This window comes from Leguminivora glycinivorella, chromosome 9, assembly GCF_023078275.1.
Source record: "Leguminivora glycinivorella isolate SPB_JAAS2020 chromosome 9, LegGlyc_1.1, whole genome shotgun sequence".
NCBI classification, from domain to species: domain Eukaryota; kingdom Metazoa; phylum Arthropoda; class Insecta; order Lepidoptera; family Tortricidae; genus Leguminivora; species Leguminivora glycinivorella.
The window spans coordinates 13703959-13727061 of record NC_062979.1 but is presented as its reverse complement, the minus strand read 5'-3'; the positions used below and the strand labels follow the sequence as shown (position 1 = coordinate 13727061).

Genomic DNA, 23103 nt, shown 5'->3' with positions numbered 1-23103 from the left:
AAACCAAGCAGCTGCGGCACACACTCAGACCTTGTTCGAGGAACTGGTCCGGCCTGACTCCCAGTTGGTTACCGCAGCAATTGAAATCCCTTTGGTCACTACAGATTTAGCCAATGATACCACCACACAAAATCAAAAAATCAAAAATCAAAAAATATTTATTTTCTTTCACAATGTTCATCTTAAAGCTAGTGATTGGAACCTCCTTTTAAGCTTTATTATAGCTTGTGCCAGGAGGTACCGCTCTTCCATTTCTAAAGATTGTTATCAAATATTGTGCTACTAAAGTATTTAAATGTAATAGCCTCTTAAACAATGTTTCTAAACTATGAAATTTAAAACTAGGTACTTAGAATTACTGAGCCAGAAATATACAAGAGCATTCAAAATCCATACTTCAAAGCAGGTCAATATAAAATCAGGCAAAATCCCTCGTGTGTGTGTGTGTGTGTGTGTGTGTGTGTGTGTGTGTGTGTGTGTGTGTGTGTGTGTGTGTGTGTGTGTGTGTGTGTGTGTGTATATTTTAAACTGGATATGTTAGTAGGGTAAGTAATTCTTCAGTTTCCTCATATGTTTGTGTCATAAGCCAAGCCGGTATAATATTTTTACACTCATAGTAGTGTTTACTATATATATTTAGGTTTTTGTTTAATACATTATATAAGTTAGAAGAGAGTGCTTCATAGTGTCGTTTTGCAAATTTACTTTTATATTGAGGTACAGTAGCAACTTTATACGTTAGTCTTCTATGTGTACATGAGTCATTATATGGTAAGTGCTTATGTTTTTTTAGGACTATGTGAAGAATAAACAGTCTTCTTATGGAAAGAAGATTTGTCATACTATATAGTCTTTCAGTTGGAAATCTTATTTTCTTAAAATACATGACCTTTAGAAGGCTGCGCTGTGCACGTTCTAGTTGCAAGAAACGTGTTTTTGCCGCGCCTCCCCAAATAGATATACAGTAAATTATGACAGATTGTACCAAAGCAATATATATTTCTTTTAGAAGATCTTTCGCGGGACCACTGGCTGCATCTACTCGTCCTGGCACCACGTGTCTTAGAGTTTTAAAAATCCAGATTAATTTCCTTATTCGTGAGGATACATATTCAAGTTGTGGGTACCAAGACAATCGCTGATCCATGAGAACCCCGAGATATTTAGCTTGTTCAACTTTTTTAATATTTGGGCAGCTACAGCTACGAGTATAAACATCTGGGGTCGGTGTATCATCACAAACGTGTATTTTAATATTATAATCACTGCTGGGTTGTGTGTTGTTGGAAATACTAAAGCAAACATAGCTTGTTTTAGTAGTGTTAAGGGTAAGTATGTTATTATGCAACCATTTCTGTATTTGTCTTAATCCTTCCTCAGCGTGAATTTTAACTTTATCCCAGGTCGCTCCTGTAAAAACGACTGCAGTATCGTCGGCATATGAGAAGATTTTAGCGTTTGTAATTTTCATATCGCAGAGGTCATTTATGTAAACCAGAAATAAGGTAGGGCCAAGAACGCTTCCCTGCGGTACACCGTGAGTGATTTCCTTAAGCCCCCCTATACATTTTCCCAGTTTTACATTTTGTTTCCTGTGAGATAGGTAGTCTTTTAGTAAAAGAAGCGGTGTTCCTCTTATTCCAATTTTTTCTAGTTTGTGTACAAGGATGGGAACAGAGACGGTATCGAAAGCTTTTTTCAAGTCTAGGAATACAGACATACATTTTTGCCGGTTATCTAATTGCTCTACTACTAGTGAAGTTAACGTTGCTACCGCATCTTCGGTTGATTTATTTTGCCTAAAACCAAATTGAGAGTCTGATAATATATTTAAATGGTTTAGGTAAGCTACTAGTCTGGAATTAAGCAATTTTTCAACGATTTTGGAGATTGCAGGGAGCACCGATATTGGTCTATAATTACTAATATCGTCTCTGTTCCCTCCCTTGTAAACTGGTGTGATAACTGCTTGTTTAAGTGGAGCAGGAAATATTCCTTTCTCGAAACAAAGGTTAATAAAATGCGTTAACACAGGTACTATTTCTGCATTTGCCATTTTTAAGAACTTTGTAGGGATATTGTCCCACCCAGGAGCACTATCAGATTTTAGATTCATAAGTGTGCTATATACTTCTTTATAGTCAACATCAAGTAGAACAAATGAGTTCGGCTGAGATGGTAAGTTTTGCAAGTAAGTGTTTTGTTCACCGTCTAAAGGATGAGTCTGTTCAGCAAGTTCCATACCAATGTTTACGAAATAGTCGTTAATAAAATCTGCAGAGGATATTTGTGATGATTTTAAGTTAAACAATTTTGAATTTGAAGTGTTACTTTTGTTAGAATATGTGATATTTTTAATGTTTTTCCATAATTCTTTTTTGTTTTTCGTATTTTTGGCAATCAACTCCTTTTCGTAATTTCTTTTTAGTTTCTTTAAAAGCTTGTTACAATAATTTCTATATCTAATATATGTTATTTTCTTTATTTCATTGTAAGGATCAGTTTTAACTTGTTTTTGTAATCTATTTCGATTGTTAATGCAGCGAAGCATGCCTTGTGTTATCCATGGCTTAATAATGCGGTGTCTTTTTGATATATTTGTGGTCACAGTATTTTCTTCTATTGAATGAGTCAGCTTACTTATAAGTGTTTCAATAATAATGTTAGGATCATCACAAAACATCAGTTCTTCAGTACTTTTAGATTTAAGACTTTCTAGTGCTTCATCGAAATTAATAACTGTCTTTGTCTTATTTATAAAAGTGTTAATTTTTAGCTTTGAGATACATAAAAATGTTGTGAGATGATCAGTTACGGACGTGTTAAGTATGGCTATCGAGGCTGTCAGTTTTGTCTTATTTAACTGTAACATGAAGTGGTCAAGACAGTTTTTCTCCCTAGTAGGTATTGTATGACCTGATAATATACCATATGATGATAATGTATTTAGATAGTGAGTTCGATTCTTTCGTTCCGTTGACGGCTCAAAGGGCTTTAGCGCTATATTAATATTGATATCACCTGTTATTATTATAGTTTTATTATTAGAATTTATCATTTTAAGTGTGTCCAAGTGAGCACCAAGTGAGTTTACAAAACTTTCTGCATTTTGCTGAGACGGAGATCTATATATGCCTAAAATAATGTTATTTAAGATGTCTAGCTGTAAACATGATCCTTGTGACAGATTTATTTCCTTAATTTTATGTTTTATATTATTTTTCACGTAAATAACCACTCCGTCATTTTGGTTTAATTGACACTCCGTGTGATACGAGTTATAGTTTGGCAGTTGCGGTATAGGTTTGTTTACATTAAGTCTGCATTCTGTCAAGATTATAACATCAGTATCAAAGGGCAGAACACATAATGTAGCCATAAAGTCATCAAAATTTGTGTATATACTCCTAATATTTTGAGATACCATCGTAAAGTCACTATTTTTAATTTTAAAGTATTTATTTAGATCTCCTATATCACATTGTAAAGAGCGCGCTATCTCCAAGCTGTCTATTTCGTTCACGGTTTGAAGTGTGCTATCCATAATGTCCTGGACGGTAGCGCGTCATAATGATAGAGGGTCGCGTGTTTTTTGTTGAGATGTGATTATTTTTATTGCGGCTACACCGGCGATCGATTGTATAGTAATTAATAATATTAGAGTTTATGTGAGTCAATGTGAGTATGTGTATGAGTGGTGTGTAAAAAGAGGATAAGAGTATGAGGTTAGTTATGTGTGTATTTTTACTTGTGTGAGGGATATTCGAAGCATATTTAACAAGTTTAGTTATTATTTGTAAATTGTTAAACATAATTATTATAAAATGTATACATGCTACAAAATATAATATTTCCGAGAGTGATTCTATTCCGGCTAAGTATATAAAACAATTCTCATTACTTATCTCTAGTCAGTCTTCCTGTAGGAGCCGGTGAACCTGCTCTTCGCTTCTAATCAATATGACTGGAGCTTGTTCGTCTTTCCGCACGTAGACCTTGCCGTATGAGGTCCAGCAGAACTTGTAGTGCTTCGATCTGGCTAGGTCCCGAGCCAGAAAGTGTAGGCGCGAGGCTTTTGGTGTCAGGTGTTCCGATAAGAATACGGGAGTGTCTTCTTGTGTTTTGAATCCCAGATGTTTCGCGCATAGTTTCGTTTTATTTTTAATATTATAAGACTTTGCCATCTTGCAAAAGTCAGACTTAATCAACACAGAGTTTGTTTCAATAACAATGGGCGTATTTTTAACTTCGGTCCTTTTTCCGCGCACCCTGTATATATCTTTAATATCTGACTTGCTAATTTTACAGTCGATAGTCTCAGACAGGCAAGTTACCATTTCAATTAGGTCCTGTTTTGTTTCGTTATCTTTTTTAGGTACATTTTTGATCTCAAAATTCGTTTTTCGGCATCCTGTCTGCATCTCCTCTAATTTATTTTCTAGAAACAGAATGTACTCTCTATCATCTTTCATGTGACTTTCTAACTGTGAAATTTGGTTTCTAAACTCCTCATTTTGTATTTGCAGCGAATTAATAGAGCTTTCTATATTTTGATTGGACTGCTGAATCTGGCTTAAAGTCGTTTTAATGCCGGCTATTTCTCTTTGTTGAGAAACATTAAAGTAAGTAATTAGTTTTCTCATTTCGTCCTTGAACTCGTTGAATTGCTCGCTCGTTATCGTCATAGGCTGAATATTTGTTTGGATAGTACTCGTATGTCTTAGCAAACGATCTGTGTTTACATACTCGTAGTTTGGCGGCGTTTCAGTATCAAGTGTCGTTTCCTCGAACGACATCTCTGGGTCTAATCCGATGCGCGGTGTCGGCGTCGCCATGGTACTAGGGTAGCAGAAGCGAAGCGAAGGTTAGTCGTTAACTGGTTCTGCGCGCGCGCGAGTGTCGTACGTCACAGTGGAGCGGAGCTCACGGAGTAGCGCGGTCTCTGTCTAGCACGTACCTGCGGCTAGTGAATGAGCGCTGACGTCGGCGGCGTATACGCGTCGTGCGACTCGCGCGTAGTAGTTCCGTTCTTGATGAATGAAGTACGAGGCGCAGCTCGTTCCCGGCGTGGTAGCGGCTTTACTCCTTCGTGTTTATGCTCTCCGAATATTTCAATCGATTTAAATGTAGCTAAATTTTATTTTAATTTTTAAATAAATGTTATACAGATTTGTAGGCACGTTTACACCGTATGGCGGTCCGGGGGGAAGAGGAGGTGTTATTATGTACTGTGATGAAATTGGAAGCGATATGAGCTCATTTCTAAACTTTTACTTAAAGGGACTTAGTACAATCAACCATTGTTTGCCTCATAGTAGTTTTGAAAATATTTTAAAACAAATTTTAAATGACAGTGATATTCATTCTCAGACGACACTGCTTATCTTTATGGGAAATAGGGGCAATGTGAACAAAAATAATTTGGTCAAATACTTTGAACAGTTAAACTCAATGGCAGTGCATAAAATTATTTTTCACATTCCCCTACTGTTCCCAAATGTCAGAGGCAGAAAATAACACTAGACATAAGTTAAATATAGCTTTATATAATCTTTGTACATATAGTAGTAAGGTTAGCATAATTGACACTAACAAATTTGTTAGTAAATACCATATGCCTATGGTATTTTTGACTAAAGGTAATTGTTACCTTTCAAATTATTACAAAAGACAAATAGCATTATCGCTATCCTATTTACTTGACATTTCTGCCAAAAATTTGGCAGACAATTCTGCTCCTATTGAGCAGCAAAGTATGAACTTGGAATTGGTTCCAGTCATAACCAATGATTTAAACTAGCTTTTAAGACAAAAGATTCTGTCTCTGGCAATCTAGACTTAAGTAAATATAAGGAAAAAAACTGTAAGCAAGGGAAGTATATCCACCTGGTGCATCAAAATATTCAATGTATTAGAGGTAAAGATTTACAAATTGAACTTTTTATGAAGGATTTTTATATAGATATTTTATGTATTACTGAACACTGGTTAAAAAATAATGAATTAATGCCTCAATTTATTAATCACCAGGTAGGAAGTTCGTTCACCAGGCATAGTTCCATACATGGTGGGTCGTTAATTATAATAAATAATCAGTTAAAATTTAAGGAACGCAAGGATATTGTGTCCATGTCTGTTGAACGGACTATAGAACTAAGTGCAGTAGAATTGGAGCAATTTATTGTTGTGTGCGTGTATAGGCCGCCATTAAGTAATTTTGAATTATTTGAAAGCATAATGGAATCTGTGCTACTGAAAATATCGCCTTCCAGCAAGAAATTACTTATTTGCGGCGACTTTAATGTAAATATTTTAGAAAATTCGACATTAAGTTGTAGGCTGTTGAATGTTTTCAAATCATGTAATCTGAACCACATTTTTATGGAGCCTACTAGAGTGACTGCTACTAGTGCAACCTGTATAGATAATATTTTCACAGATATTTTTCCTATTACAAAAAATGTAATCAGCAATTTAGAGTCCGACCATTTAGGTCAATTAATGGTATTTGAAGCTGCTAGGAAAAATACCTTGAAAAAACAGATAACTTTTGTACCAGTAACCTCGGACCGCGTGGAAAGAATGAAACAGAGTTTAGTTCAGGCGCTACCCGTTCTGTCTCCAAACATGAGTCCTAATGATATGTATAATTCATTCTTTCACACATATATGGAAAATTATAATACGATATTTACAACAAAAACGGTCACGGTTAGTGATGCATCAGTTTTTAGTGAGTGGGCAACTGCAGAGTTACATCAACGAAGACGTGCATTGTATGCCTTGTATGAGGAACGGCGGTTTAATACGAGTGATGAATTTAAAGAACATGTCAAACAATTTTCGAAACAGTTTAAATTAGATTGTCATACCGCTAAACGTAATTATTTAAGCAAGAAAATTAAAAGTAGTTCCGATATAATTAAAGCAACGTGGAAAGTAATTAACGTGGAGACTGGTCGGTCAAAGCAAAGAACAAATGAACTGAAATTAAAAATTGATGGCAAAATTGTAGATTCCAATTTAGAAGTAGCAACAGAATTTGAAAAGTTCTTCACTGATATACCAGTTTCCACAACTAGGCACTTAAATTCATCACCCTCATCTGCCGTTACATTGTTAGAAGATAATGTCACAGAATGTAGTAGAGACCTTGTATTTGAACATGTTAGTACCTCAGATATAATTAAGGCATTTCAATCAATTAATGTTAAAAAAACTTGTGACCTCTGGGGAGTCTCTGTCCATGGTGTTAAATCTTTAATAGAAATTGTAGCGCCTGACTTGGTAGTTATCTTTAATAACAGTGTTGATTGTGGTGAGTTTCCTGATCTTATGAAACACAGTAAAGTCATTCCATTATTTAAATCTGGTAGCACATCCGACCCCACTAATTTTAGACCGATATCAGTGTTACCGACATTCAGCAAAATTTTTGAAAAGTTAGTGTTATTTCAGCTATTGCAACATTTTAACATCAATAATCTAATGCACAATAAACAATTTGGTTTTACACGGGGTCGCTCAACAACCGACGCTGGTGTTGAGCTAATCAAACAGATTTTCGATGCCTGGGAGGAGTCACAGGATGCCTTGGGTATCTTCTGTGATTTATCTAAGGCTTTCGATTGCGTCTGTCATGAAACACTGATCAGGAAATTGCACTACTATGGAGTGCGAGGATCGGCACTGAATTTAGTCAAATCTTACTTACACGATAGAATACAAAGGGTCGACGTGAATGGACAGCGCTCACCGGGGTCACTAGTCTCTATGGGTGTACCGCAGGGATCAATATTGGGGCCTTTCCTGTTCCTTATCTACATAATGACCTGCCATATCTTGTAAAGACCCACCATGATATAGTATTGTTTGCAGATGATACTTCCCTTATTTTCAAAGTCAAACGTCAGCAACAAACTTGTGAAAATGTAAACAATGCTATTTCCGAAGTAGTTAATTGGTTTAGTGTTAATAACTTATTGTTAAATGAGAAAAAGACTAAATGTATTAAGTTTGTAACGAGTAATGCTAAAAATGAACAAGCAAGTGTCGTTGTGAAGGATGAGGAATTGGAACTGGTAGATAGTACAGTTTTTCTTGGCATAACTTTAGATTCTAAACTTCAGTGGGGTCCCCATATTGCTACCCTCTCGAATAGACTGAGCTCTGCAGCATTTGCAGTGAGCAAGATCCGTCAGTTAACAGACGTGGAAACAGCTCGATTAGTTTATTTTAGTTACTTTCACAGCATTATGTCATATGGTATTTTACTATGGGGCAGTGCTTCAGAGATAAATACCATATTTGTTCTGCAGAAGAGGGCTATTCGAGCAATATACAAAATGAACCATAGAGACTCACTTAGAGATAAGTTTAAGGACATTAATATAATGACAGTGCATTGTCAATATATTTATGAGAATATTGTGTATGTACATAAAAACATTTATAAATTTAAGAAAAACTGTGATGTACATAATATAAACACTAGAAATAAGCATAAGCTTGCAGTGCCCTTCACTCGGCTCCATAAAATTAAAAAATCATTCATGGGTAATTGTGTAAGATTTTATAACAAACTTCCTAATGCCATCACTGAACTGTCTTTTAATCGATTTAAACATTATGTAAAGCGTATGCTGATCTCTAAAGCCTACTACAGCACACAAGACTACATGAATGATGAAACACCGTGGGATACAAGTATTGTTGAAAACCATTAATTATATAGCTTATTAATGATGATAATTATTGATAATTCAATGTATTTTTATACAATTTTTTTGACATTTAGAATTTATTCTAGAAGTTTTTATACTAGTATTTTTTTATACAATTTAGATTGATATCATTTTATTAAATCAATGTAGTTTTAAAACAATATTGTTTATTGCACCAATAAATTGCTCTGATATTTAGAATAAGATGAATATTGTACACTGTTGACAATTTAAAAGTGCTTATTGTAAGCCTATTTGAATAAAGAATATTTTGATTGATTGATTGATTGAAACGTTTACAAAAATAAGATTTTCATTTGGATCCGTAGGTTTCTTTGTAGGTACATCTGTCCGCGATTATTTCGATTAAGGTAAAGCGGGGCAATTTTCGACTGGGGGGCCATTGTAACTGATCTATTTGCTGTACGGTCAGCCAAGAACCTTACACTGCTTTTTGGCTGACTGTACCTTACACATATTACTATTGTTTTAAAAGAAATTCTTGCAATGATTTTAGAATTGTTACACAGCGACCACAGCGTAGGTAGTAGGTACGAATATGTATGTATTTTACCTATAATAAATATTTATACTGGGGAAACTTCATACAACCCACATAACCAGTATCTCGACGCTATGGTCGGTAGGGTAAAAAGTACTTCCTTGCATTATCGCTTACAATTTTTTTCAATTTTGCTTATACTTATTGCAAACGTAAACATATAAAAGGCAAGCAAACAACGATCTTCTTACAGCACATTGAATGTAATAGTTATTACGGATGCAGGATACTCGCCGATGCCTACTTAAATACTAATCCCTTCCCACTGAGCCACCTGCATTTTACACTGCCTAGAAATCGATTGCCGACCGATTATTCCGACCTCAATCCCTATTCTTATCCCCGTCCATAGGGAGGGGTCCTATAGAGATAGCTCTATACCCCAACCCTATACTACAAGTCCCCAACCCCGTCCCCGTCCCGTCCCTGCCCCCGTCTCTCCCCTATCCCTATCCCCGTCCCCATCCCCTATCCCTATCCCTATCCCTATCCCTATCCCAATCCCAATCCCAATCCCAATCCCAATCCCAATCCCAATCCCAATCCCAATCCCAATCCCAATCCCAATCCCAATCCCAATCCCAATCCCAATCCCAATCCCAATCCCAATCCCAATCCCAATCCCAATCCCAATCCCAATCCCAATCCCAATCCCAACCCAATCCCAACCCAATCCCAATCCCAATCCTAATCCCAATCCCAATCCCAATCCCAATCCCAACCCAATCCCAATCCCAATCCCAATCCCAATCCCAATCCCAATCCCAATCCCAATCCCAATCCCAATCCCAATCCCAATCCCAATCCCTATCCCTATCCCTATCCCTATCCCTATCCCTATCCCTATCCCTCCCTATCCCTATCCCTATCCCTATCCCTATCCCTATCCCTATCCCTATCCCTATCCCTATCCCTATCCCTATCCCTATCCCTATCCCTATCCCTATCCCTATCCCTATCCCTATCCCTATCCCTATCCCTATCCCTATCCCTATCCCTATCCCTATCCCTATCCCTATCCCTATCCCTATCCATATTCCAATCCCAATTTCAATCCCAATCCCAATCCCAATCCCAATCCCAATCCCAATCCCAATCCCAATCCCTATCCCTATCCCAATCCCAATCCCAATCCCAATCCCAATCCCAATCCCAATCCCAATCCCAATCCCAATCCCAATCCCAATCCCAATCCCAATCCCAATCCCAATCCCAACCCAATCCCAATCCCAATCCCAATCCCAATCCCAATCCCAATCCCAATCCCAATCCCTATCCCTATCCCTATCCCTATCCCTATCCCTATCCCTATCCCTATCCCTATCCCTATCCCTATCCCTATCCCTATCCCTATCCCTATCCCTATCCCTATCCCTATCCCTATCCCTATCCCTATCCCTATCCCTATCCCTATCCCTATCCCTATCCCTATCCCTATCCCTATCCCTATCCCTATCCCTATCCCTATATCTATCCCTATCCCTATCCCTATCCCTATCCGTATCCCTATCCCTATCCGTATCCGTATCCGTATCCGTATCCGTATCCGTATCCGTATCCGTATCCGTATCCCTATCCGTATCCCTATCCGTATCCCTATCCGTATCCCTATCCCTAACCTAAATCCCTAACGGAAAATAAAATGGGAGAGGGCGCTAGTAGTAGCCGAGTAAACATTGACTCCGTGAAGAATATTTAATTAAAAAAAGAAAGTGTTACTAATAATCGAACTAAGTGCTATTAAAGATTAATTATGTTTGTCGTGCACAAGTGGTATCCGCTCAAGATTCGGACTACGTAAGCGAATATCAATAAATAAAAATCTACCCATAATCTACTCATAATCATTCGCGTACGAGGCAAAAACTTAGTGAAAAGTGATCTTGTGGTACGGAATCATAGTGAAATCAACCATTTAGTGATAAAAACAATATCTCCAGTTATCAAACTCTGTGTAACATCAAACTATAAATAATATATTTTAAGATCAAAATTGCAACTCATCGATATACTGAGTATTGAGAACAGCGCCATCTGTTATCATAGTGACGAACCAACAACTAAGTAAGCGCATTAACCTCAAGTAGTCTCATCCTAGTTCTGAACAAAACCGCAAGATGGCGCTAATATGTGAAGGTTGTCGTGTGGAAATAGGAGAGAAGAGATACCTAACGTGCTCATCTTGTCGCTTGTGCTATGATCTGGACTGTGTCAGGGTCCCAGTTAAATTATTCGATAACGTCATGTCTCCTGAACGGAAACGAAATTGGAAATGTCCACAATGCCGATCGAAGGAGCCTAAGGGAAATAACGCAAATACTCCAGTGCGAATGAACTTACAGCAGAACGAGTTCTCTTCAACATACGCCGACGAACCTGCTATAGCAGATAACTCTAACGTTACTATAAGGAAAAGACCGGTCCCCCAAAATAAACCAGAATCTCTAAGCGACAGTGACTCTACTCTGTCCCCCCAGGGGCATACATTCCGGCAGGAATCTCTACAAGGTTCCAAATACTCATATACATTGACACCCTCCAGCGAAGATAAGCAACCTGATGACCAAATATCACTAACAAAATTTAGACTTATGATGGAGGAAAACAATAAACACCTCGTATCAATATTACAGACGTCTATACAAACACAAATGCAAATTGCCATATCTGATATAAAATCAAACTTTGAGTTGAACTTTAAAAAGATATCTACGGAACAGACAGAACTTAAACAAAATATAATCGACATAAATTTTAAAATTGAAACACTGAACCAAAAATGTTATGCGCTACAAACTGAAAATGAAACCCTACGAACCCAGATTCAGGAATTAAACAAAATTACAAGTAATGAGAAAACTATGAACTCATCTGAAAAGGTGTTAGTCTTACACGGCCTAGCAGAAAACTACTGGGAAAGCGAAAATGACATCATAGAAAAAATTTCCAACATTTGCTACGACCTCTTATACTTTAACGTAGCGGGATATATAGATACAATATCATTTATCGGCAAAAAAGGAAGAACTAGACCAGTCAAAATTGAATTTATATGTAAAAGGGTAAAAAAATATATATTGGAAAACAGTGAAACCTTCAAAGAAGCGGGCCTTAGCGTAACTGAATTCCTCAGCCCTGCGGACCTGAAGAAAAAGCAGGAACTACGACGAATCCTACAAAAAGCAAGAAGAGAAGGCTGTCACGCAACAATTAGAAATGACCGTTTATTTATAAATGGAAAACCGTACATTGAAGAAACCGGAAGCACCCACGTCATGAAGCAACCCGCCGAGGACACCGTAACCTGCTCACAAGTGCACAAAATGAACGACCGACAAAAAGTACCCGAGCTACAGTCGCTACAGACAATACCTACTCACTCATCGGCTCCGCTGGCATCGACGTCAAGTACGACAACTCAACCTCCAAATGAAGACGCTACAAGAAAAACATTTTTTCGAGCCTAACTTCGGCATTTTGTACCAAAATATGCAAAGCGTATGGAATAAAATTCATATATTAGAGGCATTTACAGAAGATTATCCACAAACCCACGTCATATGTGTTTCTGAGTCATGGTTAAATAAAATAAAAAAAGACTTAGTAAACATTACTAACTATAACATATGCTCGTTCTTTTGCCGCGAACATCATGAAGGCGGCGGTGTATTCATAATGTTAAAGCGTGGTATTGAATATTTTGAGAGGCCTGATATTACATCATTATCTTTAGAAATGATTTTCGAGGTGTGTGCAGTTGAATTGCCAAAACACAATCTGCTAATAATTAATATTTACTGGCCAAATTGTAAACGGGAAACAGAAACTTTCTTTACTCGCCTAAATCAATTATTAAGTATAATTGCATGTAAAGACAAGAAAAAACGTGTAATAATTGGAGGTGACCTAAATATAAATTTTCTTTCAGATAGTAGTGAAAAACATAGAATATGTAACTTGATGCTATCGCATAATTTCCACCAAAGAGTTCAGGATCCCACAAGGGTAACGCATTCAAGCTCTACTTGTATAGATTTATTGTTTACAAATTTTAAAACTACGGGCTGGAAAGTGAATGTAAACGAATTAGGCTTCTCAGACCACAAGGGTGTCTTGATAAGTACACCAACAGTTTCATTAAGTACACAACCTTGGGTTATACGGAAAAGATTATTTAATGATAAAAATATAAGTAATTTTAATGACTACGGAACCCTAAAAACGAACTTCAACAAATTAAATGGGATACAATTATTAATATAAATAAAACCGTAAATGATAATTATAATTCATTCGAAAACACTTTGAAAGATCTCCTTGATAAATGCATTCCAAAAATTGACATAACATTAAAACCAAAAAATTAATAGTTTAAAAAACACTATAAAACACGCTTTTATAAATGCACGTAAAAGCCAAAAATAAATTATGGATCGTTCAAGTTGTCTCTATTTGTGAGCTGAAGTTTAAAAACTATGTGCTTTTAATTATAATATTTGATTGTAAAAGCGTGGGGCGCTGGAACAGGAAAGACTTTTTGTATAACTTGCTGATAAATCAAATTATGCTATGCTACGGGAAGGAGGTTACACAGATTGACGCGCTAACTGGAGTTGCAGCATGACTAGTAGGTTCTACATTAAACAGTCAAATCAATTAAAAGTCAGTGTTCAAAGTAGGTACCAGTTTGTCGAACTCAGACAAAATATGCGCTAGTAGCGAGGAGAGTCGACAGTCACCGACACTTAGAACGCCGCTTTTTTCCGGTAATCAAAGTACAAAAGGGGAAAGTGTCTACAGTGACAGGATGCAGAGTTCTTGTTCGTGGACGAGATATCTTTGGTTCTTTTTGGTAACCCTTAGGCGGCATATGTAAACGTTATGTTCTTATGCAACTTCATTCGCCAGGAAGTTCGGATTAGTATTTGTTTACAAGAAAGTCTTTCCTGTTCCAGCGCCCCACGCTTTTACAATCAAATATTATAATTAAAAGCACATAGTTTTTAAACTTCAGCTCACAAATAGAGACAACTTGAACGATCCATAATTTATTTTTGGCTTTTACGTGCATTTATAAAAGCGTGTTTTATAGTGTTTTTTAAACTATTAATTTATTTTATACTTTTTAGTCATTAATAATGAAATACTTTTAACATTTATACATAAATTTATTTCAAGTAGGCGGATTTTACATGCCATTTGTGGACGTGTACTTATTGCTAATTGCTACTTAATAATCACCAGCGGCTACATTCTTATTACGGTATTATCATAAAAATGTTTATACCTAGTAAGTAAAAGATAGACCCCCTTTATTTGCTCTTAAGGGTCACAGGAAAACCATTACCCAACTTATTTTAAATACAACGTTGATCTTTCTTTTATGCGGGGGGCTTCGCCCCCAAAGTCCCCCTTTGTTTGCTCTGAAAGGTAACAAGAAAACGCTAACCCAACTTATTTTAAATACTACGTTAATCTTTCTTTTATGCGGGGGGCTTCGCCCCCCGAGCCCCCCTTTGTTTGCTCTTAAGGATCACAAGAAAACTTTTTTTTTTGTTTTTTCTTCGTGGGGAATGCGTTTACGCATACCGCCGGGTCTGAGGTGGTGGGCGACCCGGTCGGTTATGTGGGGCTCGAGGCTGTAAAGAGTCCCCCCTACCCACTAAACTCCACGGTGTCCATCCGCGGCCCCGCAGCGGCCATCCTGGATCAGAATCCCTCGCAGGTCGGGCCATGAGCCGACCGGTCCTCACTGTGGGAGCGCTTCCTGGACACAAGGGTCGCACTCTCCAACTCGAGAGCCAGCGTATTGGGCGGGGGCGCTCTCATGCATCCCTCGCCCGCTGGCTGTCTTTAGGGTGGCAGGTTCCGCTCGTGAGCGGCACGTCTGCGACCTATGCATCACAAGAAAACCTTAACCCAACTTATTTTAAATACAACGTTGATCTTTCTTTTATGCGGGGGGCTTCGCCCCCCGAGCCCCCCTTTGTTTGCTCTGAAAGGTCACAAGAAAACGCTATCCCAACTTATTTTAAATAATACGTTAATCTTTCTTTTATGCGGGGGCTTCGCCCCCGAGCCCCCTTTGTTTGCTCTTAAAGGTCACAAGAAAACGCTAACCCAACTTATCTTAAATACTACGTTGATCTTTCTTTCATGCGGGGGGCTTCGCCCCCCGAGCCCACCTTTGTTTGCTCTTAAAGGTCACAAGAAAACGCTAAACCAATTTATTCTAAATACTACGTTGATCTTTCTTTCATGCGGGGGGCTTCGCCCCCCGAGCCCTCCCTTTGTTTGCTCTTAAAGGTCACAAGAAAACGCTAACCCAACTTATTTTAAATACAACGTTGATCTTTCTTTCATGCGGGGCTTCGCCCCCCGAGCCCCCCTTTGTTTGCTCTTAAAGGTCACAAGAAAACATTAACCCAACTTATTTTAAATACAACGTTGATCTTTCTTTTATGCGGGGGGCTTCGCCCCCCGAGCCCCCCTTTGTTTGCTTTGAAATGTCACAAGAAAACGCTAACCCAACTTATTTTAAATACTACGTTAATCTTTCTTTTATGCGGGGGGCTTCGCCCCCCGAGCCCCCTTTGTTTGCTCTTAAAGGTCACAAGAAAACACTAACCCAACTGATCTAAAATACTACATTGATCTTTCTTTCATGCGGGGGGCTTCGCCCCCCGAGCCCCCCTTTGTTTGCTCTTAAAGCTCACAAGAAAACGCTAACCCAACTGATCTTAAATACTACGTTGATCTTTCTTTCATGCGGGGGGCTTCGCCCCCGAGCCCCCTTTGTTTGCTCTTAAAGGTCACAAGAAAACGCTAACCCAACTTATCTTAAATACTACGTTGATCTTTATTTCATGCGGGGGGCTTCGCCCCCCGAGCCCACCTTTGTTTGCTCTTAAAGGTCACAAGAAAACGCTAAACCAATTTATTCTAAATACTACGTTGATCTTTCTTTCATGCGGGGGCTTCGCCCCCGAGCCCCCTTTGTTTGCTCTTAAAGGTCACAAGAAAACGCTAACCCAACTTATTTAAAAAATACAACGTTGATCTTTCTTTCATGCGGGGGCTTCGCCCCCCGAGCCCCCCTTTGTTTGCTCTTAAAGGTCACAAGAAAACACTAACCCAACTGATCTAAAATACAACATTGATCTTTCTTTCATGCGGGGGGCTTCGCCCCCCGAGCCCCCCTTTGTTTGCTCTTAAAGCTCACAAGAAAACGCTAACCCAACTGATCTTAAATACTACGTTGATCTTTCTTTCATGCGGGGGGCTTCGCCCCCCGAGCCCCCCTTTGTTTGCTCATAAAGGTCACAAGAAAACGCTAACCCAACTTATTCTAAATACTACGTTGATCTTTCTTTCATGCGGGGGGCTTCGCCCCCCGAGCCCCCCTTTGTTTGCTCTTAAAGGTCACAAGAAAACGCTAACCCAACTTATCTTAAATACTACGTTGATCTTTCTTTCATGCGGGGGGCTTCGCCCCCCGAGCCCCACTTTGTTTGCTCTTAAAGGTCACAAGAAAACGCTAAACCAATTTATTCTAAATACTACGTTGATCTTTCTTTAATGCGGGGGGCTTCGCCCCCCGAACCCCCCTTTGTTTGTTCTTAAAAGTCACAAGAAAACGCTAACCCAACTTATTTTAAATACAACGTTGATCTTTCTTTTATGCGGGGGGCTTCGCCCCCCGAGCCCCCCTTTGTTTGCTATGAAAGGTCACAAGAAAACGCTTACCCAACTTATTTTAAATACTACGTTAATCTTTCTTTTATGCGGGGGGCTTCACCCTCCGAGCCCCCCTTTGTTTGCTCTTAAAGGTCACAAGAAAACGCTAACCCAACTTATTTTAAATACTACGTTAATCTTTATTTTATGCGGGGGGGCTTCGCCCCCCGAGCCCCCTTTGTTTACTCTTAAAGGTCACAAGAAAACGCTAACCCAACTGTCTTAAATACTACGTTGATCTTTCTTTCATGCAGGGGGCTTCGCCCCCCGAGCCCCCCTTTGTTTGCTCTTAAAGGTCACAAGAAAACGCTAACCCAACTTATTCTAAATACTTCGTTGATCTTTCTTTCATGCGAGGGGCTTCGCCCCCCGAGGCCTCCTTTGCTTTACTCTTAAGGATCACAAGAAAACTTAACCCAACTTATTTTAAATACAACGTTGATCTTTCTTTTATGCGGGGGGCCTCGCCCCCCGAGCCCCCCTTTGTTTGCTCTGAAAGGTCACAAGAAAACGCTATCCCAACTTATTTTAAATACTACGTTAATCTTTCTTTTATGCGGGGGCTTCGCCCCCGAGCCCCCTTTGTTTGCTCTTAAAGGTCACAAGAAAACGCTAACCCAACTTATCTTAAATACTACGTTGATCTTTCTTTCATGCGGTGGGCTTCGCCCCCGAGCCCCCTTTGTTTTGCTCTGAAAGGTCACAAGAAAACGCTATCCCAACTTATTTTAAATACTACGTTAATCTTTCTTTTATGCGGGGGCTTCGCCCCCCGAGCCCCCCTTTGTTTGCTCTTAAAGGTCACAAGAAAACGCTAACCCAACTTATCTTAAATACTACGTTGATCTTTCTTTCATGCGGGGGGCTTCGCCCCCCGAGCCCCCCTTTGTTTGCTCTGAAAGGTCACAAGAAAACGCTATCCCAGCTTATTTTAAATACTACGTTAATCTTTCTTTTATGAGGGGGGCTTCGCCCCCCGAGACCCCCTTTGTTTGCTCTTAAAGGTCACAAGAAAACGCTAACCCAACTTATCTTAAATACTACTTTGATCTTTCTTTCATGCGGGGGGCTTCGCCCCCCGAGCCCCCCTTTGTTTGCTCTGAAAGGTCACAAGAAAACGCTATCCCTACTAATTCTAAATACTACGTTGATCTTTCTTTCATGCGGGGGCTTCGCCCCCGAGCCCCCTTTTCTTTGCTCTTAAGGATCACAAGAAAACCTTAACCCAACTTATTTTAAATACAACGTTTATCTTTCTTTCTTGCGGGGGCTTCGCCCCCGAGCCCCCTTTGTTTGCTCTGAAAGGTCACAAGAAAACGCTAACCCAACTTTTTTTAAATACTACGTTGATCTTTCTTTCATGCGTCCCCCCTGGAGCCCCCCCCCCCCCCTTTCTGTTGTTATCTTCCGGCACCATCATCAGGCCTTGAAACCTAATCGTAGTCATAGTTCATTACAAGACTTTTCTAAGAAGCCCAAAAACAGCTATGATACGATGTTCCATCATGTAGTTCCAGTTCATATCTTCCGGCTCCATCATCAGACCTTGAAACCTAATCGTAGTGAAAGTTCATTACAAGACTTTTCTAAGAAGCCCAAAAACAGCTATGATACGATGTTCCATCATGTAGTTCCAGTTCATATCTTCCGGCTCCATCATCAGACCTTGAAACCTAATCGTAGTCAAAGTTCATTACAAGACTTTTCTAAGAAGCCCAAAAACAGCTATGACTCGATGTTCCATCATGTAGTTCCAGCTCATATCTTCCGGCTCCATCATCAGACCTTGAAACCTAATTGTAGTCAAAGTTCATTACAAGACTTTCCTAAGAAGCCCAAAAACAGCTATGATACGATGTTCCATCATGTAGTTCCAGTTCATATCTTCCGGCTCCATCATCAGACCTTGAAACCTAATCGTAGTCAAAGTTCATTACAAGACTTTTCTAAGAAACCCAAAAACAGCTATGATACGATGTTCCATCATGTAGTTCCAGTTCATATCTTTCGGCTTCATCATCAGACCTTGAAACCTAATTGTAGTCAAAGTTCATTACAAGACTTTTCTAAGAAACCCAAAAACGGCTATGATACGATGTTCCATCATGTAGTTCCAGTTCATATCTTCCGACTCCATCATCAGATCAGCTCAACAGTACCATATTATTGTATTGTCATCGGAACTACATATAGCTGCCAATTTTCATTACGCTACGATCCTTGGAAGATGGTTAAATTAGCCTCCGCAGATTCCATTACATAGTTAGTTACATACACGACGACCTAATAAAAGCGTGTTAAAAAATCTTATCTAACACCGGGATTAAAAATATCTTGCCGTAACAAAAGGCTATTAAAAAAACTAGTACAACAGTCAGAAAATACTATATTAAGAAATTACTATAAATTATATTGCAAAATACTGAAAAAAGCAATACATAAATCAAAAAAACTGCACAACAAGAGCCAGTTCTATAACTCCCAAAATAAAACTAAAACTATGTGGCACATAATAAATAATGAGACAAATAAAAACACATCACAAAATAAAATAAACTTTAAAATCAAAACACCTGACCAAAACTCAATTAACGATCCCCAAAAAATAGCCAACATATTTAATGGTTTTTTCTCCTCCATTGGAAACGATTGCTCTACCCCAGTAAACAGGCAACCTCTAATAAACTCAATAAATAACTCATTCTTCCTCCGGCCTGCTCAACCTGAAGAAGTATTCAAAATTCTAAAAAATCTTAAAAATAAATCGACCTTCGGCATAGATGAGATCCCCCCAGTTCTATTAAAATCATGCGCAGAATCTTTATGCAGCCCCTACACTTTTCTATTAAATCAATCCTTTTCTCAAGGTATTTTTCCCGATGCGTTAAAAATCTCATTAATAAAACCCATCCACAAAAAGGGAGATACCTCAGAGATAAACAACTACCGACCAATCTCTCTATTACCCACGTCGTCGAAAATTTTTGAAACCGCTATGGTAAAGCGCCTTTACGCCTTTTGTGAAAAATTCAAAATCTTTAGTGAAAACCAAAATGGCTTTAGGAAAAATCATTCGACGACCTTAGCAATCTATAAATATGCCTTAGAGATATTTAATATTATAAATGATAAACAATACGCTGTGGGTCTCTTACTCGACATGAGTAAGGCTTACGATAGAGTCCGTTATGAAATCCTTTTAGATAAATTATATAACATAGGTGTTAGAGGTATTGCGCTGGACTGGTTTAAGTCTTATTTGAGTAATCGTTCCCAGTATGTAGAAATAGAGTATAGGGACTTCGATAGAGCAACAATACAACACATCAGATCTGATAAAGTCCCCGTTAGAGGGTCTATCCCTCAAGGCAGCGTCTTAGGTTGTATTCTATTTATCATCTACATAAATGATCTTCCTAAGATACTGGACCAACATAGCACGCTTTTCGCAGATGATATGTCTATAATGTTCTCATGTGCTACTACTATAGAAGTTGAGAATAAATTACAGTCAACCTTAGATAAAATTACAAATTGGCTACATTCCCATAACCTAGAGCTCAATATAAATAAAACAAAAATCATCGAATTTAAACCTCATCAAAAATCATCACTGGCAATAGACTTTCAATATAAAAATTCTAAATTAGATACAGTGAGCTCTGCCACCCTATTAGGAATAGAATTAGACTCTAATATGAGCTGGAAAGAACATATTATAAAATTGTCAAAAAAATTATCATCCTTTATATTCGCTCTTCAGCATCTAAAGCGAGTCTCGGATCTACAGACATCCCTTGCAGCATATTACGCATATGCATATTCACGTATATCGTATGGCCTGGTTCTTTGGGGAAATAGCTGCGATATTGAAAAAGTATTCATTCTGCAAAAAAAATGCATCAGAACTCTAGTAAACATAGATCAGATGGAATCATGTAAACCTTATATTATTAAACTTGAAATATTGACCGTTGCGTGTATGTATATATTCGAATCATGTAAATTCGTTAGGAAACACCTAGATTTGTACTCATACCAAGATACAACCCAAATTAAAAGAAATAACCGTAATGTTAACCAACTAAAATTGCCTTTTTCTAAACTAAAACTTGTCACAAGTAGCCCACATTTTATGACTATAAAAATCTACAATCACCTTCCGAACTCTATTAAAGAACTGCAAAACATTAATCAATTTAAAAAACATCTGAAACAGTTTTTAGTTAACGAGTGTTTCTATAATATGAACGAATATTTTAGTCAGTAAGTGAAAATACAATAGTGCTTTATTTTTTGTAAGGAAATAATGTAATAGTATTAGTAAGACCAAATGATAATTATTGAATGTATGTTAATGTAACGAAATGTGTAAAATAATGTATATAATCATATTTTAATCTAAGTAATTACCTACTTGTAGCCCTCTATATTGCTGTGCCCTTACAGGGTGTCACATGTATACCTATATGTTCCACTCCACCCAATGCCTGTAATGTGATATGCAATAAATAATTCTAATTCTAAAAATTCTAATTCTAACCCTAACCCTATCCCGTTCCTGTCCCTGTCCCTGTCCCTGTCCCTGTCCTTGCCCCTGTCAAATTATCATGCTAGGAGGTGAACTTTGAAAAATCCTTTCTTAGTGCTCCTCTAAGGAACTTCCGTGTCAATTTGAAATCTCTTGAACCAGAAGTAAAGATAAAAACTAAACCTATACTTATGGCTATTTTGGATATTTTAACCCCGTTTCACAACAACAGGGGAGAAAATTTCTTTTCGACCTCGTTAGATTTTAAAATCGTTGTATTTATCGTGATCAGCGACCCGATAAACCATAAAAACGATACCCATATTGTGTTTTTGACTTTACCCCTTTGCACCCCTTTAGGGGTCAAATTTTCAAAAAACCTGAAACATGTATTTAGTCATATGTCTTTAGGAATCCTCCTGTGAAGTTTCGAATAAAATAGTCAAACTAATCTTGTTTCCCCATACAAACTTTGAACCCTCATTTCACCCTTTTAAGAGGAGAATTTTGAAAAATCCTTAGTGCTCCTCTACGCCATATAAAGAACCTATGTTCTAAATTTGAAATCTCTAGGACCAGCGGTTTCGGCTGTGTGTTGAATATGTCAGTTAGTCAGTCAGTCAGTTTCTTCTTTTATATATTTTTTGATATTTAAACCCCATTGCACTATAACAGGGGAGAAGGTATTTCACTTCCGCCTCGTTAGATTTTAAAAGCGTTGTATTTATGGTGATCAGCGACCCGATTAATCATAAAAACGTTACCCATATTGTTTTTTCACTCACCCCCTTTTCACCCTTTTAGGGGTAAAATTTTCAAAAACCTGAAACACGTCTTTAGTCATATGTTTTTAGGATCCCTCCTGTGAAGTGTCGAATAAAACAGTGAAACTAACATTGTTTCCCCATACAAACTTTGAACCCCCATTTGACCCCCTTAGGAGGCGAATTTTGAAAAATCCTTTCTTAGTACTCATCTACACTATATAAATAACCTACGTGCTAAATTTGACATCTCTAGGACCAGCGGTTTCGGCTGTGCGTTGATATGTCAGTCAGTCAGTCAATATCTTCTTTTATATATTTTTTGATATTTAAACCCCATTGCATTACAACAGGGGAGAAGGTATTTCACTTCCGCCTTGTTAGATTTTAAAAACGTTGTATTTATCGTGATCAGCGACCCGATAAACCATAAAACCGATACCCATATTGATTTTTTGACTTTATCACCCCTTTTCACCCTTTTAGGGGTTAAATTTTCAAAAAACCTGAAACACGTATTCAGTCATATGTCTTAAGGAATCTTCCTGTGAAGTTTCGAATAAAATAGTCGAACTAATCTTGTTTCCCCATACAAACTTTGAACCCCCATTTGACCCCCTTAGGAGGTGAATTTTGGAAAATCCTTTCTTAGTGCTCCTCTACACTGTATAAGGAACCTACGTGCCAAATTTGAAATCTCTACGACCAGCGGTTTTGGCTGTGCGTTGATATGTCAGTCAGTCAGTCAGTCAGTCAGTCAGTCAGTCAGTCAGTCAGTCAGTCAGT

At 38.1% G+C, this 23103-nt stretch overlaps 2 protein-coding genes across 2 annotated transcripts; one reads left to right on the top strand and one right to left on the bottom strand.

The window, feature by feature from the left end:
- Positions 1-3911: 3911 nt before the first annotated feature.
- Positions 3912-4835, bottom strand: LOC125229856. Its single transcript, XM_048134794.1, has one exon. It carries the CDS (start codon positions 4833-4835, stop codon positions 3912-3914), a length of 924 nt encoding a protein of 307 aa, XP_047990751.1.
- Positions 4836-12089: 7254 nt separating this feature from the next.
- Positions 12090-13274, top strand: LOC125229946. The gene is made up of 2 exons (XM_048134895.1): positions 12090-13032; positions 13214-13274. Exons 1-2 carry the CDS (start codon positions 12715-12717, stop codon positions 13244-13246), a joined length of 351 nt encoding a protein of 116 aa, XP_047990852.1. The 5' UTR covers positions 12090-12714; the 3' UTR covers positions 13247-13274.
- Positions 13275-23103: the final 9829 nt, after the last annotated feature.